The sequence below is a fragment of the Leptosomus discolor genome, chromosome 1 (genome assembly GCF_034619465.1).
Source record: "Leptosomus discolor isolate bLepDis1 chromosome 1, bLepDis1.hap2, whole genome shotgun sequence".
In the NCBI taxonomy this organism is placed as follows: Eukaryota; Metazoa; Chordata; class Aves; order Leptosomiformes; family Leptosomidae; genus Leptosomus; species Leptosomus discolor.
In genome coordinates, this window is record NC_141391.1 from 100,853,036 (window position 1) to 100,870,118 (window position 17,083).

General features: G+C 39.9%; 1 protein-coding gene across 1 annotated transcript in view; it reads right to left on the reverse strand.

Moving 5' to 3' along the window:
• The window catches only part of DYRK1A (dual specificity tyrosine phosphorylation regulated kinase 1A), an 89,188-nt gene that overhangs the window by 20,859 nt on the left and 51,246 nt on the right, over window positions 1-17,083 (reverse strand). The window contains exon 3 of the mRNA XM_086477680.1: window positions 3,697-3,902. Within this exon, the coding sequence (XP_086333806.1) occupies window positions 3,697-3,902 (206 nt within the window). The remainder of the gene's footprint in view (window positions 1-3,696; window positions 3,903-17,083) is intronic.

Genomic DNA, 17,083 nt, shown 5'->3' on the forward strand with positions numbered 1-17,083 from the left:
AATAAATTAACATTCAAGGCCTAGCTTCCCTATTATTTGGTTATGAATGAAAATCATTACGGGAACTTGAACAAGACAATACTTCTCCAAAAAAGGAGTCAGTCCTCAGTAAAAAGACAGACACTAAAATAATCTGAAAAACCATAATAAGGCAGATCATCTTTGCTATTTACCAAAGTGACATCGTTTACAGAAAATGCTGCTGTTCTACATGCTAAAAACTCTACAGCTACTCTTAGCAACTGACAAGCTTATGCACCTTGCTGCAGTCCAAAGAAATTTCTTTCGGAGAGGAACTCCTTGCTATCTAGTATTTCTATAATAAAACTTCAGCATCCTAAAAGCTGAGACTTCATCCTGGGTGTTATTTTCAAACAAGTCAATTTTTTCCGGATTTGGACAAAATACGCTGTTTACAAAGTTCAGCAAATGTAGCAATCAGAAAGTGACCCTTGTAACATTTGTACTCTCCATTCCTTCACGAAAGATTCACTCAAAGATCGCCACGCTGCTCCGCAAACGCTTTAACAGCAGCGGGCTTACGCTAGCGGTGGAAGGTTCGGGCGAGGAGCGGGCAGGCGCCCCCGGCCCCGGGCGGCCCCCCGCGCAGCGCAGGGCCGACGGCGGGCGGTGCAGTGCGCGCTGCGGCCAGCAGATGGGGGCTGCGGCACGGCAAAGCGCCGCCGCCGGGCCCGGGAGCGCCCGCTTCCCCGGCCCGCCCGCCCGCCCGCCCGCCGCACCGGCGGGGTACCGGAGCGCCGGCAGGAGCGCCGGGGCTGGCAGCGCGCCGTTCGTCAGCCGCTGGACGCTGGAACCCACAGGGGCTACTGACCCAGCCGCCTAGGCTGCTGACTGCTGTTGCCTTGGGAAATTCTGGGAAGCTGAAGCTCAGAGACCTGACTTCTCCTCTGTCTGACTGGATGCGAGACGTTGCACTACCAGGATCTGCCCTTTAAGAATTACACTTCCTGTATCTGCCAAAAGTCACCTTTTTCTTCCTCCTGTTTTTTACGGCCATTAGATCAATCTCTCAAGCCTTGTACAACAGACATTCAGCCTATCCTTTTTGCTGCCCAAGGTAAAAACTGGATCTTCTTAACCATACATGCTTGGAAACACAGAAGTCACCTTAGGCAACTGAAGAGAGTTTGTCATTACTAAAAGGTTAGTCTGGTGTTAGAAGCTCTTGCAACAGACAAGCACTTAACAACAGAAAGAACTAGCGGGGGGACTCCAACAGAGGAACAAAACAGCTGCGCAAGGACGGTTCAGAAATCTCAGCAAGAGTTTTTCAGAATTGACATATACAGGACAGAACTGCTTTTATCAAGGACAGGGAGAAACAAGTTGCAGCATATTCAAGGCAATACCTTGAATAAAAAGGATTCCTGTAGAAACGTCACAACGAAAGAATCTGTAAGATACACGTATCATTTAGACGGTATGCAGATTACATCTGGAGCTAAAGGCAAAATGGTAGTCCACAGCAATGGAGAAATGCGAGAGAGCACAAAGCCTTCAACAATAGAGGGTCATGGCTTTTATAAGAAAAACAGACTAAGAGTTATGTTTTAATCAAGATGAACTACAGCTGACAAAATGGCTATTGAAACAGAAAGAACAAGAAAACGATTTTTTTGCACAGAGACAAGGTCTAGAGCAGACGATCTGACCAACTGGCATAAAGCCGTCAGCTGGATTTGGTTGTGCAGGTAAGATTAACCAGAAGTGCAGTGCAAAGGCAAAAAGCCATTGAAACTCCCCAACAGAGGCTCACACAAAACCTCCATACCAACCTGAAATCTGGTGAGAACTCTTTATGGGACTTGTTGATGTGGAGAAGCACAAGAACTCAAAGGAGGAAAGAGTCACGAAAGGCAAGCAGTCAACTTCAAAGGGTTGCCCACCATCAAAGTCAAGGGTGCTGAACGCAGCTCACAAAGGACTAAGGAGTAACACGTCTGAGCTGCTTAGGCAGAGGACTATAAAGACTTCAACAGTGCAATTACAGTAAACTAGGAAGATGACAGAATTGGAAAAACAAAGCCATTGATTCTATAAAAGAGAGTTAGTGGTGCAAAGACAGCTTGATTGCCATTATCAAGGTGGCCAGCCGATCCTTTCTTCGTATGGATAACTTCCCAGAGCCAAACAAACCTTTTCCCTACATTTACATCCTCCTCTCAGTGAGCGGCTTTCTTTGGTCAACAATTCTTGGCTATTCTCTGAAAACTACTTTTCATCTTTTTATTACTCAGCTACTATTTTAAAGCCATTGTGACCACAAACAGCAACAGATGGTGATACCTCTTAAAGTTCCCTAATTTTGCTTTTTGATTTGAGAACACGAACAACTAAGCATTAATGTACACCAAAGGTCACAAACGTGATGCCAGATTGTAACACTTTGATGAGTACCTTAAGGTTTGAGGAACCTAGCAACTTTTCTTAATTGGCAGACTGATTCACTGACCTCATTGTGGAGGTTTTGGGAGACTTTTAACCCCAAAAAAGCCACACAAAATACCTTTGTAGATTTCTCAAGCTAAATACTATTATATATGAGCAGATTTACCTTTCCTACTGAGTGGCTCTCATGAAAGTAAAAAACACCCTTTGCCAGCTCCATGCACTTTGCCATCTTCACAGAGCCCTAGCCATTACAGATCTCCAAATCCTAGTAGCAAACATCCTGGCACTTGGTTTGACCATTCTCATCGGTTCTAACCCTTCCCTCTTTCTGCGTAAGTGCCTTCCTACAGAGCATCTCTTGACGGTACTGTCAATTTTGCTAACAAAGCCATCTTGAACAAAAGAACAGACTGAATCAAGCAGCAGCAAAAGACTTCACTCTCCATCCTCTTTAAGCGGAACATGCCTCATCAGCCTGCAACAGATTTTGAAGCTCTGACTTACAGACTTCTGGATTTTAAGCTTTGAAACCTATCTGCATCCATCTCTCCACAACTGGGCTGTGCTGTTTTTAAGAAAGCAACAGAATTATCTCGTACACCAGGGAACACTAGCTCTAGTAGCTAGCAACCTAGCACTATTAGTTAGGAAGCCACTTCAGCAGTTCTAGCAATTCAAACACAGTACAGAAGAAACACTGATCTTGACAGCTCAAAAGCATTCCTAATCATCATAATCCCTGTGTTCATTTTCCCTCCTTGCAACACTTAAGTAATAAATTAATAGTAGTAAAATCCCAATGACAGCATAGCTTTAGATTTTGCTTTTTTCAAAAAGGCATATCCTCCTTAATAAAATGTGTCGCTTGTGCAAACTGCTCCATTCCAAATACAGAGTGACTCTGCATTAAAACACTGTCCAGTAGAACAAGTAATAAACCAATTCACATTCTAACATCAAACAGCACCTCCTCCCCCCCCCAAGGCTATTATTAAATTCTTTCCAACTCTCCACTTGGACAATCTTTCTCCTGTCTCATTTCAAACATGTTAGAAGCAGAATAATCACAATAAATATTTACCAGATGTTTAAAAACAACTTCCAGAAACTTATTTGCCCATCCATCCTTGAAGAGTTAGGAGTGAGTTAGTTATTTTTTTAAAAAAAAAAAAAAAAAAGACAACACCCCCCCCAACCGCACAAAAACACATGCTTTGATCCTGTAATTTATGAGTGTGAAAGAATTATTATTACATCTAAACTGACTTTTTTGTTATCACTTACCTGGTTTGTTAATGTTAGAGGTTGCTGAATCTGGTCAGCATACGATAAGGCAGAAACCTGTTGGTCATTTATGTTCTGCTGCCGACGATCACTGTACTGCTGATGCGAATGGGACATCTGTCCAGCCATCTGAAGGCCAGCAGCATGGAATGAAAACGATGGTGCAAGCCGAACAGATGAAGGTTTGCATGCTGAAGTCTCTCCTCCTGCAAAGGCAATGTGAGATTTTAATGCAGCTAACGGCTTGAAAACATTTACCTCAGTTAGCCTCCGTCTCCTAGCTTCCAGAGCTTATAAACCCCAATAGTTTCACCATTTTAACATTCACAAAAATTTTCATACACAACAAATTCAGAAATCATCCTCATGTAAAATTACGTAGTTGAAGTGCTTCTTCCTATTTCATTGTGACAAGTTATTAATTAATCGTTTGTTCCTATTTATCCTTAACATCCCTTTTCTAACATCTTCACCTACGTGCCACAACTCAATTGGCATTTGACAGGCATTATTTTCAAAAATACTATTTTTGCGTATGGATTCCATGAAAGCCAGAAAATCACACAAGTTCTGCCTTTCAAGGTTGCTCACAGCAACTTTCTGGACTGGCTATACCAAAAGGAAAGAAAAGCTGGTGCTCAGCCTCAGCAGCTCATCTTGCCTGGCCTCAATGTTTATGCCTTTCTACAAATTGCTTAGCTCACAAGCCTACATATTTAACTTCCACCCTTCTTCCAACACACACTGTACTTCAACCCAGCTTCCTGACTCCTGCTGCTGAGTTTCATCAAGCTATAGGTAGCAAGCACTGTAACTTGAATTAATTCCTTCTTGGGAAGGTGAAATCAGACTGCAAGAAGCAACTGCAAAGCAAGAGACACAAAACACTTGGTGTCAAGTTACCGAAGAATGGCAAACCGTATGGATAAAGCACTAGATTCCATAACATCCTGAAAAATGCCAGATTCTACAGGCACAGAATCTGCCTCTAACAGGGACAGATCCCACACCTGTCAACTCGTTTCAGACATCTGTCAGATGGCATTTAATTGGTTCATAGTCTACTTGGTCCTTCACTGTCCTCCAACAGGATTAAGTTTTCTTTGTTTGCTAATGAAAGTTTAGCATGTTCCACATTTAACATCCATCCTTTTGCTTTTTGCTGACTATGCCAAAGGGGGGAAATTCTCTTCATGGTTGCCATGTTGGCACAACATAAGAGACAGAGCAGGATGGGACAAGCAGCCAGGCACACTAAAGCCACTGAAGGAATACGTGTGGAATCAGAAGCTGAAATCTGGAAGCACAATTACTGGTAAAGACTAAACTTAGAAGCAAGATGTGAAATGATCAAGCACATAACCAGCAAGGGAAATCCCCATTTCCTTTACAATCAAAACTTTGCAAGAAAATATAACCAGTAGAAAACAGCAGATAAACACTGCCCATCAATTTGGCTTTCTTAAAAATAACTGACTGCTCAGTTCACCACCTATTGTAAGTTAATAAAATAAAATGAAATATTGAAAAGGATACTGCATCGCTGACTCAGCACCTATCAGGGCAGTGGAAGAACTGCATAAGATGAAATCAAAAAGCGTTTTACATTAAGACCATTTTAGAAAAACACATTCAATAAAAAAGTCAATACAATATTCAAACAGCTATAAATAAGAAAGCCTATATATAGTATAATCACTATTACTTTAAAAGTGGTGAAGTAAAATTGTACAGCAAAATACCCACTGACAGACTCCTGGTATTTTTCTCCAGTGTTACAATTCAGCACTACTAAAAGACTAATAGAACAAACTGCTCCAGAAAATGAACTGGTTGTCCACAAGCACCCACATATTTTTACAATGTTTCATTAAATCTTCCAATATTTTACTTAAAAAAAAAAAAAAGCGCCCATAAAACCACCACCAAAACAAACTCAAACCTTCATGAAATAATTATGATATATGAAAACTTATTTTTCTTGTGTACATTATGATGCCTCTGGTAACAAGGTAAATTATCAAGATGACCTTACAAATGGAAATAAAATAAAGACACTCCTGACCTAAAACAATTATAAGCTAAGTCAACTTAACATTGAACAGAAAATTACTCTAACTCTTCTGTAAAACATCCATTTAAAACTGCTTTGTGATTTTTTTAATACAAATACAGATGTTAATAAGCTCTGAAACTGTCCTCCAACATTTAAAGATACAGTGAAAATGAGCGATAAATACACGAGTGTGAACTTGTTAAAATACTTGCATCTTTTTCTGTTTTCATTCCAAGTAACATCTTACGTTCACCTATGAACTTGGCAACAGATTGTCACCTTCTTTTTTAAATTTAAAATTATGTATTATGAACTTTGCAAGTTCACATTTAAATATAGGGGAAAATACATGCAAAGATTCTAATGCATCAGCTGATCTCTCTCAAAGATATCATAGTTCCTTTCGATATTAATGCATCTGTCAGATCATGTAAAAACTGTATATAAATTTTTTTTTCCTCACTACTGTATTTTCTTAATATCTAAACTCCATTTTTACTAGAGAATCAGAGTTAATCTTCCATTTATACAACTTGGTAAATGCAGTGTACATTTACTTTTCAAGATGTACTGAACACTCCTGTAAGAATGGGTGAACACGTGTAAGACGTTATCTGGTATGCCTACTTTCTGCTCTTTTAATTTCTGCTGATTTTCTGCCTAACCTGAAAAAAAAATAATCTCACGTAGCAACATCATGGTGACTGAATTAAAAGTCAAAATTATTTAAATCAGATAGTCAAAATTTACCATTAATTCTAAATTGTCGAGCCAATTATTTAAAAAGTTTTATTTCTTGTACTTTTTTTTACCCCAGGCCACAGTTTCCCAATAGCATACTAGGTATCTAGCAAATTAGATAACTTAATAAAACCAAATTTTATTTTAAAAAATTCTGCACTTGCACATGTCCCTAAAAAAGCAGAAAGTTTACATATATACACACAAAAAAACTGGTAGCATGGAGTTCTCACTTACAATTTGACTTCATACTATCTTCTGACACTCACTCAAAAGATCACAATAAATCTGAAGATAAATGGAATAATGAACTACACACACTTTAAAAAAAAAACAAAAACAAAAACAAAAACAACCCAAAAAGAAAAGTAGAAAAGGGTTAGAAGTATAATTATGCCACAAAAGAACAGCTGTAATACTGATGTTTCAATTCAACTTTAAACTTTTCACACTTGCACACCCTTTCTCTCCCAAGTCCATTAGCAGGACAATGAGGCTGTAGCTTTACTGGTCTTCCAAACTGACGACGGTTAGTTGGACCAGTTCAGTTAATTCAACAGCAATGCTCAAGAAAAGAGAGCTTCATAATTTATAACAAGGCAACTGGACTGCAGAATCACAAACTAAGCTTCTCTAAGAACCACAGTTTGACAAATAACTTATTTCAGTCATTCAATTTTAAAATTTTCTGGAGATTTAGTGTTTGTGATGAACAAGCAGTTACCTATTTGCTTGGAGGGAAGTCATACACAACCTACGATGTCAACATATACCAAACAAAACTGTACCCAACAAGAAACTTTTTATAAATCACTGTTCTTTGGTAGAAATGTACACTGGTTTCACAGAGCAGCACTGAATCTCAGAAAAAGGGATGTTATTAAACCAAGAGCCTGACTAGAGTCTCATGATGTGAAGTCTGTTACAAGTAGGTGGAAGGAAATTGGCTAGCTCAAACAGCATGTTCTTACACCGAATAGAAAGGCATTTTGATAGCCTCCGTGAAGATGGTGGTGTATTATCAACCCTTAACCATATTAGCAGTAAGCAACAATCACCTGGGTCAAAAGTTTAAGAACTGTAACTACAAGGCTCTGAAAGATCAGTAGCCAAGTAACTTTCCTCTTTATGATTTCTTACTGTCACTGAAATGGAGACACAGGAGTTCACAGATTTCTGTTGCTGAAAGCAGTCTTAGCTATCAACAAAAGCAAGTATTGTGCAGGATACAGTCCCTGATGAAATACCTGCCCTTGCTATGTTTCAGACTTCGTTCCACAATACCTGCAGTCTTACCCTGGCTCATCTAATCCCAAGAGAATACTCACAACTTACTATTATGAGCCAAGAAACACCTAATGGCACGTTAGAAAGACACGAGGGGAGAAAGAAGAATTGGCTAGAATAGCAATCTTGACCTCCTTTAGTTTTAGGCCGAGGAGTCAGTCAGCTGTAGAAACAGGAACGTTTGTTTACATCCAGTAACTGAGGTTCACAAAACCCCTGGTGGCTGAAGTTCATTTGGAGAGCTCCGGACATTCAAAGAAGTGATCTACTGACCACTATGGGAGCACTAAAATCCACAGGAGCTCATTACCACGCCACATCCATAACTCCTACAGGACAGAAATACCTAAGGGAACAAGGTCTAGTCCATCATCAATCTTCCCTTCTAAGCAGTGTGAGTTCAAATGATGACATGCTGTGAAGCACCTTGGGAAGGAAATAAAGTGACAGAAAACAAAGACGTATGCCAAGGTCTCTACGCATCAAGTACATTAAGGGAAGAGATTACAGATTGGGAGTGGGTAGAATTACCTTATGAATGGGCCTTACCTAATGCAGGGAATGGCATAAAAATATACACTTTTATGTATACTTGCAGTTTAAGTTGTTACAGTTTACAACAAACATTTATTTGCCTGTGACGAGACTAAATCAAACTTGTCATAAAGAAGTCGCACCTACAGAAGACATCCTTTAGTTCAGCCTTCTGAGCGTTATGTCCTTTCCTCCTACAGTCATGAATGAAACAGCTCTTTTGAAGGGAAGCTGTTCAGATACTCTGCTTCATCAGTGACATTCCATACACAATAAAATAAGAAAAATATAAATGATAACAATAGTAACCTCTGGACTTTTGTAAATTTACTGTCTCTGGAAAGCAACAAGTGAGGACGAAGTGAGCATTAATAAAATGCTACACTACTGTATAAGCAAACTACTGCTAACTACAACCAGAAGAAAAAGTTTAAAAGGGGGCCAACAGCATGAATGTGATGATAGAGAAAACAAATTATAACCTCAAAAGAGGTTCATAAGTCTGAACTATCGAAAATATGGATACTGAGGAAACCGGTTGCCCTATCATATAAAAGAAGCTACGGTTTATTTCTTTAAAGCATCATCTTAATACAGTGGAAGAGCATAAATTCGATAATGTATTTCTTTATTTGGTGAGGACAGGAGATACTCCCCTCATTTAAAATAGGTTTGTTTTAAATGACTTTTCCAAGTACCAAGAAATCAGAAACTCGAAGCAGAAAAATACTTGAGATGGCAGTTATTGAACAGTCTATAAATGAGCTACAGTTGGTTTAATATAGGAAATTTTTTTATATGATTTTGCATAGATTTTTAAAAACTCAATGCAGTTTCAAAATTCAATTTCCTACCTCATCTATTTCAGATTCTATTATTCTCATTTTGACATCAGCCTACATAATTCATTTAGACGTTACCTCCTCCCAAAAAAAGTACCATAAGGTAAGCAAGTGGTGCAATGTATTGCTGGCCTTCTCCTTTGAACATAAAGCAAGGCCCAAATATTCACCGATTGACTATAAAGAGTTGCAGGTGACTGTGTGCCACCCTAAGAGTGGATCACTCTTTCAGGGAAAAAAAAAAATAATCTCTGTACTGTGGTCATTTAAACTTGGTATCTAAGAATATGAAAATTTTAACTGAAGTTTTCCCTACAGCTGGGCCATTGTGAAGTCTATTCTTCGGACAAGACTGACTGATGTCTAATAAAACTGGAAGCCATGCTACAGCTCGTCCCACAGCCACTGACTGAGCACTGGCACAGCTTGCCCAGAGAAGCTGTGGATAACACATCCTGGGCCATAGTCAAACCCCAGCTGGTCACAGCACTGGGCAACCGGCTCTAGGTGGCTTTGGTTGAGCAGGTGACCTCCAGAAGTCTCTTCCAGCCTCAACGGTTCTGTGATACTGTGCCACGAATGTCAGCACAAAGTGAGTGACAGGATTTCTTTCTTTGAATCAAGGAACTGTTAGATAGAGCTCCTCTGTCATGTGGGACTGCCTCTGAAAATCCCCATAGCAATTAGATAGTTTCTTTGCATTTCTGTCACCCAACTCATTAAATATATACTCTGCTTCTCAAGGTACGTATGTGAATCTCTTTGTCCCTCTGTCACAGTTCTACCAAAGTATTCTATTTAAGTATACTCAGTGAAGGATAAAAAAAGGAGACAAATTCAGACATTAAAATCATTATAACATTAAAAGAAGTGACATTTCCTTCATATTTCTTCATATCTACTTACCTCACGACTAAAATTTAAAACCAAAAAAGGACCATTGTAACACTTGTGACCCTGTGAGTTACACAAGCATCTTCCAGTGCAGCAGCTGGTACTAATTTCATGACAACAGGAGATACAGAGTTCTCTACTTGGTAAGATACCCTTTGCAACAGCCTTAAAAATACTTCACTGTCTACCGACTGTTGTGCAAGACAAAGCAGGTAAAAGCAGTGAAAGTCACAGCAGCATTTCATTTCATACTTTTAAAAGTTCAAATGCAGTCATTCCCCATGTTTGAGAACCTACCACTAACCTGCTCCCTGGGTAACTGATTTCTTGTAAAATTATAACAACTTCATAGCCCCTTCTGTATTGAAGTCCTCTGCATCTGGCTTCCAGGCAGTGATTACTACTTCCACAGAACGCTTTGGCTCTTTCCTAATAACGTCACTGTCCCCATTTTCCCACCTCTTTGTTCAACTCCGCTCAAAGAGGCAGAATTTCTTATTGGATCCATAAATTAAAGACCTGTAAAGTATGGCACAATAGCATTTAACTGGCAGAAATAATGCAGAACTAAATTGGAATCAGTGCCAATATCAGTGCCAGGGGGTTTATCCTGGACTGTAGCGACATCTCATTTTGAAGTATGAAACTTTCTCCTCTGCACAACCAATCTTCTTTCATTCTCTTCGCATTACTAGAGCTTTTCTTCCTGTTCTTCAACATTTTCCCTATAAAGATCATTGCTTTGGCCCTAAATGTTTCGAGATTCCTTCCACCTCCTCTCCCTCCTGCCCCATCCTCCCTTTCCCTATCCTATCTCTACTATTTGGGTCATTCAGCAATGTGCAGAGGTATTCCATCTCAGTGATATGTTGCAGCTGAATGAGAACCCACCAGAAAACACGACCAGAGAATAAAAGTGTGAACTGTATCATTCACCACAATGGGTATTCTCATTTCCACACTCAGAGTTCAAGAGCTTGTGGGCCAATACCACAGACCAAGTATGGTAGCTCTTAGTACTGCATATGATCGATTCAGACTTCAAATTTTTTTCTTTCCAATCCCTACTATGCCACTACAGACAAAGGCATCCACCTTCTTGGTTTTTCTCTGTATTCAAAATTACTGAATGTGAAAACAGCCAAACATCTCCTCAAAGAAAATCCTGTTACTAGTTGAGGAACTGTACATGCCTCTTCCTTCATATAAGATCCACCTTATTTTTTATTGAGAACAGGCCTGAAGAGAAGGGCTTGGGGGTGTTGGTTGATAAGAAGTTCAACATGAGCCAGCAATGTGTACTTGCAGCCCAGAAAGCCAACCGTATCCTGGGCTGCAACAAAAGCAGTGTGGCCAGCAGGTCGAGGGAGGAGATTCTGCCCCTCTACTCTGCTCTGGTGAGACCCCACCTGCAGTGCTGCATCCAGTTCTGGGGCCCCCAGCATAAGAAAGACACGGACCTGCTCGAGCGGGTCCAGAGGAGGGCCACAAAGATGACCAGGGGGCTGGAGCACCTCCCCTGTGAGGACAGGCTGAGAGAGTTGGGGCTGTTCAGCCTGGAGAAGGGAAGGCTCGGAGGAGCCCTTATAGTGGCCTTCCAGTGCTTAAAGGGGGCCTGCAGGAAAGGTGGGGAGGGACTTTTCACAAGGGCCTGTCGTGACAGGACAAGGGGTAATGGCTTTAAACAGAAAGGAAGTGGATTTAGATTAGATATTAGGAAGAAATTCTTTCCTGTGAGGATGGTGAGACACTGGAAGAGGTTGCCCAGAGAAGCTGTGGCTGCCCCTCCCTGGCAGTGTCCAAGGCGAGGCTGGATGGGGCTTGGAGCAACTTGGAGTCTAGTGGAAGGTGTCCCTGCCCACAGCAGGGGGTTGGAACCAGATGATCTTTTAAGGTCCCTTCCAACCCAAACTGTTCTGTGATTCTACGATTCTAGTAAACCTTGTTTTTCAAAATCCAGGCTTGGGAAAGTTCTCAGTACCAATGATCATTATGATACCTCAGCTATTATGTCGAGTGTACCTCCAAGAAATGAGTCTGGAAAAGTGAGAATACTAACCTGCGTTACTTTAATATCTGACTATCTCTGCATTGTATTAGCACATCCTAAAACAGACAGCGAGCAATTAGCAACAGAGACGAACACTTGTATCTTGAGAACTCTCTGTTCAAATAAACCCACATTTAAGACAAGCTAGACCTACACGAGTTCTGCCTAAGCATAATAAATGTCAAGCCCTTGGGATTTTAGAGTTTAGAACAATCATCTTTTAAGCAATAAGCCAATGCCAACCTGAACTCTAAGTGAACTACTGCTCTACCGAAACACTGCTTTGCCTATTGTCCTCACGCATTGCATTTAAAATGACCGCATGAGAATGTGAAGGTCCATGGACTTCACTCAGCTTGCTCTGGAATGAGGAAAGCTGTGAGAGAATCCAGGGAACAAAGGGAAATTACCTGCAGCAGCTACTGTAGAACAAACAACTCCGTTATAAATATCCCACGCTAGTTCCTCCTTTGAAGGAACCATATATTATTGTGAAGGAATTATGTTATTAAGAATGGCTACTTCAGAAGTTATTCTACAATAACTATTCAGTCAACTTCCCTGTACAGAAATGCCAAACACTACTTTCTCTCAAAGCAAAATGAAGCACTAAACTTAAAAACAACCACACTTGCAAGTCCTGTTCACCAGGCCAATACACCCAGCCCACAGAATCCTCCTGCTTGTGCTCTTTCCTCATGGAGTAAGCTGAGGAGAAGACAAAGTGCCTAGGAGGTCACGTAAAATTACTTCTGGGTGCCACCTTTACCAACAAGTTTGCAGACCTTCGACATGACTTGTCTGTCACATGTCTGGTCATATGGCTGAGATGTAGCAAGAAACCTGGAGAAAAGGCAGGCCAAAAGCAGGCTTCAGTAACTGTTCTGACATCGTCGTGCCTGTCTTTGCTATCCTCTTCCCTGGAAGAACTGCAGCAGGAGGTGGACTTTGGACAGGACTTGCACACACATGCTTTATTGCTTTTGTGCAGTAAGACCTGTAGGCAGGGGACACTAACTGGTTCCCTCTACTGCAGAAATACAGTGGCTAAGACCTGTGATGGGGAGAGATTGTGGTATGTATCTCTCTCTAGCCACTTCAAAAATCTGGTACCAGAAAGACCTAAATGTCACTGCTCACTATAATCCTCCCACAACAAGGGAAGGTAATTTCTAAAACTCATGAGCAACTTATGATTTAATCCACTGGCAACACTATATAAATCTGTATTTCATTAACATATAAATATTACTTTAAGTATACTCTGGAGAATCTTAGAACTAAGAAAAGTTTGTGAAAGTGAAACTACTTTTTCTATAAACAAAGCCCAAGACTGCCAAAATTCTCAGCTAAAACCTACAGGAAATGCAAGTACTCTTAACTTTCAGTCAAAATCTCAAGCTCTGTAAGAACTCTGCTTTCACATTTCTATTCTTGAGAAGCAGGTTGCCTAAGAACTCATCTGAAAAAAAATCTACAACCCCACAAGTAAACAGCGAGAACTGAACCTACGTACAGGCCTTCACATAGACAAGAAGCCTCAACCTAGGTATACACTGGACTGAAAGAACATTAAAATTGAAGAGTACTGTGCACAGAAGTTAGGAAACACCAGAATACTTCCACAGTTTTAATTTAGTGCCTCTATGTAAATAAATTATGATACTATTTAGTGACATGAATACCCTATTTATTTTAAGGGGCAGAATGCAAGTAGTGCTCGCTGAATAGGTTGCCATACAATAATCTTTTTGTTTTCATTGTATTGAACATAATATCCCCTGACACTCCTCAGATTGTGCTCCGAAGAAAATTAATACTGTCTGCATATATATATATTTTCTATAGAGCAGTCATTGGTTTTGAATCCATGTAATTCACAAACAACAACTTTCTTCTCCAATATTCTTATGAAATCAGATTTTATTCTGTAGTGCAGAAAAACAGGGAGACACACAAGAGTTCCACAACTTTCAATTTCTAATTTTGTATATACAGAATTTGAAAGACTTCACGAAGACAAGGAACATATACTAGTAGTTAAATCTCTGTTTTACAGAGGTTCACAGAGGAGTAGCTTTACAGGAGGTTAGGTTTCAAGAATTTGGGAAAAGTAAACCAAATTAAAGAGGTCTGCAATCGATGTTCATTTCTGCTTGCGAACAAAACCAAACAAGAAGGGGTAACTCGATTCATGTGGGACCAAGTACTGAAAAGCAGCATAGTTCTTTCAAGCAATGGGGCACCAACATAGGAATTACTCATGTATCAAACCAAAGATTCATGTGTCCTGCCTCTGAAAGTGGCCAAGAGTAGTCGTCTTTTGGAAGAGACCCAGGCAAGCACCTAGCAGTAGGTGCCAGGCCTATTCACCTAGTCTCGAGTCCAGGAACCACATGACATAGAGTCTTTGTGATTAACATGTATATGTACAAATCTATCATGCATCCTTTTCTTCCATGGACTTGCTGATCCACTTTTTGCATTTCAGCTTTTATCACCTAGAAGATCGCATGGCAAAAGTCTCCACAGCTTACAGGCTGTGTGAAGCACCACCTCCTTTTGTTTGTTGTGAATTTGCAGTTTTCATCTGATGGCCTCTGATGAACAGTAACAAAACTTAAGGCTGCCCTTATGCAAAGAGGCAATGATACTGACATGAAGAAATGAATGGGAGGTCTCACATCACCAACTTGTTTACTCTCCTGTTGGGTGGGTGGGGGGTTGGTTTATCTTTTTTAAGCTCTCTTTTGACACACTGCCTTCATACTCCAGGAGAGGGTATTCTAGTATCTAGAGAAGAAACATTCTCAACTGTGCAACTGCATACACGCCAACATATTTATTACTGAAGGTTTTATCTTTTTCTAATACACATTCAATCTTCTTGAGGAGTTTTCCTACCACACTGTAACTCTGTCCAACTCTTCATCATAAACCTGTTGCTTGAGAAACACTGGGCAAACTCAAGTAGTGTGGCCGATGGCTCAGCCCAACATGGCATTTATATTATGCCAAATGACTAAGTGAAACCGAATGGCTGAGCAATCAATACTTACTTATTACTTAATAAAGTATATTTAAAGATGACAACTAATATTTGCTTTAAAACTGAAAAAAAAAAAATTATTAAAAGTATTCAAAAGAATAAACCAGTCATTTTTCAGAGGACACCAACGCTGGTGAAAACGTGCCAAGACTAGGTTTCTGATACTTCTTTTTTTCCTCTCTCCCTACAAATTTATGTTTATTTTATGATTTTATGCAATTATGTCTAAGGTTATATGGTTTATAAGTTTTCTAATTTAATGAAAATCCTGCCCTTTAAAAAGGGGGAACATAAAGACAGGGGAAAACGGAGATCTACTTTTCTTATGATCACAGTGAAAGTTCATAACAGCTCTTAAAATAGAAACAAAGAATCAAGTGTGAATATTATTCAAAGAAAAGTTTAAAAACAATTACTTAATTCCAACTACGTAACCATATTTAATCTAGGTGAAAGGCCCACACCTGTCCTTCAGTTCCCAGTGCAACCTGTGAAAAACACAAATACAAATAGAAAACCACTGTTTATAGAGAAAGTTCTGTCACATTCAGTAAGCGAGAAAACGTAAAGGAGAAAAATACTTGCTGTTTTGTAAGTCATGGTAACTTCATAATGCAGACAATAGAAATTCAGTGACAAAGTTTAAATTGACAGCATTTTATGAAAGTCGTTCCATTAAAAATGCTATAAAAGAATCTGTACACTCACTTTTTAGAAGGCTTCAAGCAAACTCCACTTCAAGTGCATAGAAATTACATTTTTACCTTAGTCTTTTAGCTTCTAAAATGCACTAGAAACCATCAAGTTTCCCCACTAAAAGGAAATGTTTGCTTTATTCAAGAGCAATTAGACTTACCTCTGCTGCCAGCTTTCTGCAGGTTTACAAAACAGTTGAAAAATTAAAATTCCACCACAGTAAAATCATTTAATCACAGGCTGCTCTTTAACAGTAAGCTTTGGTCTTCATGGTGAGAGTGGCTTGTAAATGGCTGCTGACTATCACACATCTGAACTGATGTGCTCCAATGTTTAGTTTAAAACCCGAGACTTGTTTAGTCCTAAAGTATATGCATTAAATCATGAGAATGCTGTCTGTTCCCTTGGTATTAAAGTACCAATTAATCCAGATTTGTAAAAATTAAAAGTCTTTTGTGCACAGATGTTTTCAAAAAATACTTTGGAAAAAAAAACCACAAACAAACAGTTGTCAAATGGTACCAAAATTCCAACTCGAACTGGACTCAAAAGATTCCAAATCTGCCGACACCGTGGTTATACCTGTCAAAAATATGCCAGTGGAAGTAATTTCCAGCATTACTAGTAAATGCTAGGTGGTATCCAACCTCAGGCACATATTGATACTTATGCTAAGGGGGATGGGGGGGAGATGGCAGGGAAGAACATAGAACCTATGGAGGTGTATTTGCTCAGTTAAATAATTCATTAACCCTACAGTCAGTTTCACTGAGTTGGACAGAAAGAATGTGAGTAGTTATGCAAAGAAAGCCCACAGTTCGGACAGCTATGGAAGACAGCGGGAGGGAGTGGGGGAGAGGACTGAAGGCGGCAAACCAACCCCCGACTGAACAGGAGAAAAGGCACGTTTGGAAAGCAGCAAGAAAGAAACAGACACAGATCTGAGCAACCAAAATATTTTAAGATCAGATTTCCCAGTGTTCTTCGGCAGGAATTATATAGGACAGAAAAAAATCCAGACTCAACTGGTACAGCTAAGGTGGGGGTTTGGTTTTTGGGTTGCATTGGGGGGGGGGGGGGGGGGGGGGGGGAGGGAAAGACGCGAATACACCATTTTTAAAAGGCAAGTGTGTGCTCTAGAAATAGATTATTCTATATTCACACCAGCTACAGATACTTATCTCAGATGCAAAGGTTATTGCATTTTAGGAAGCACTGATATTAAAGCGGACTATATT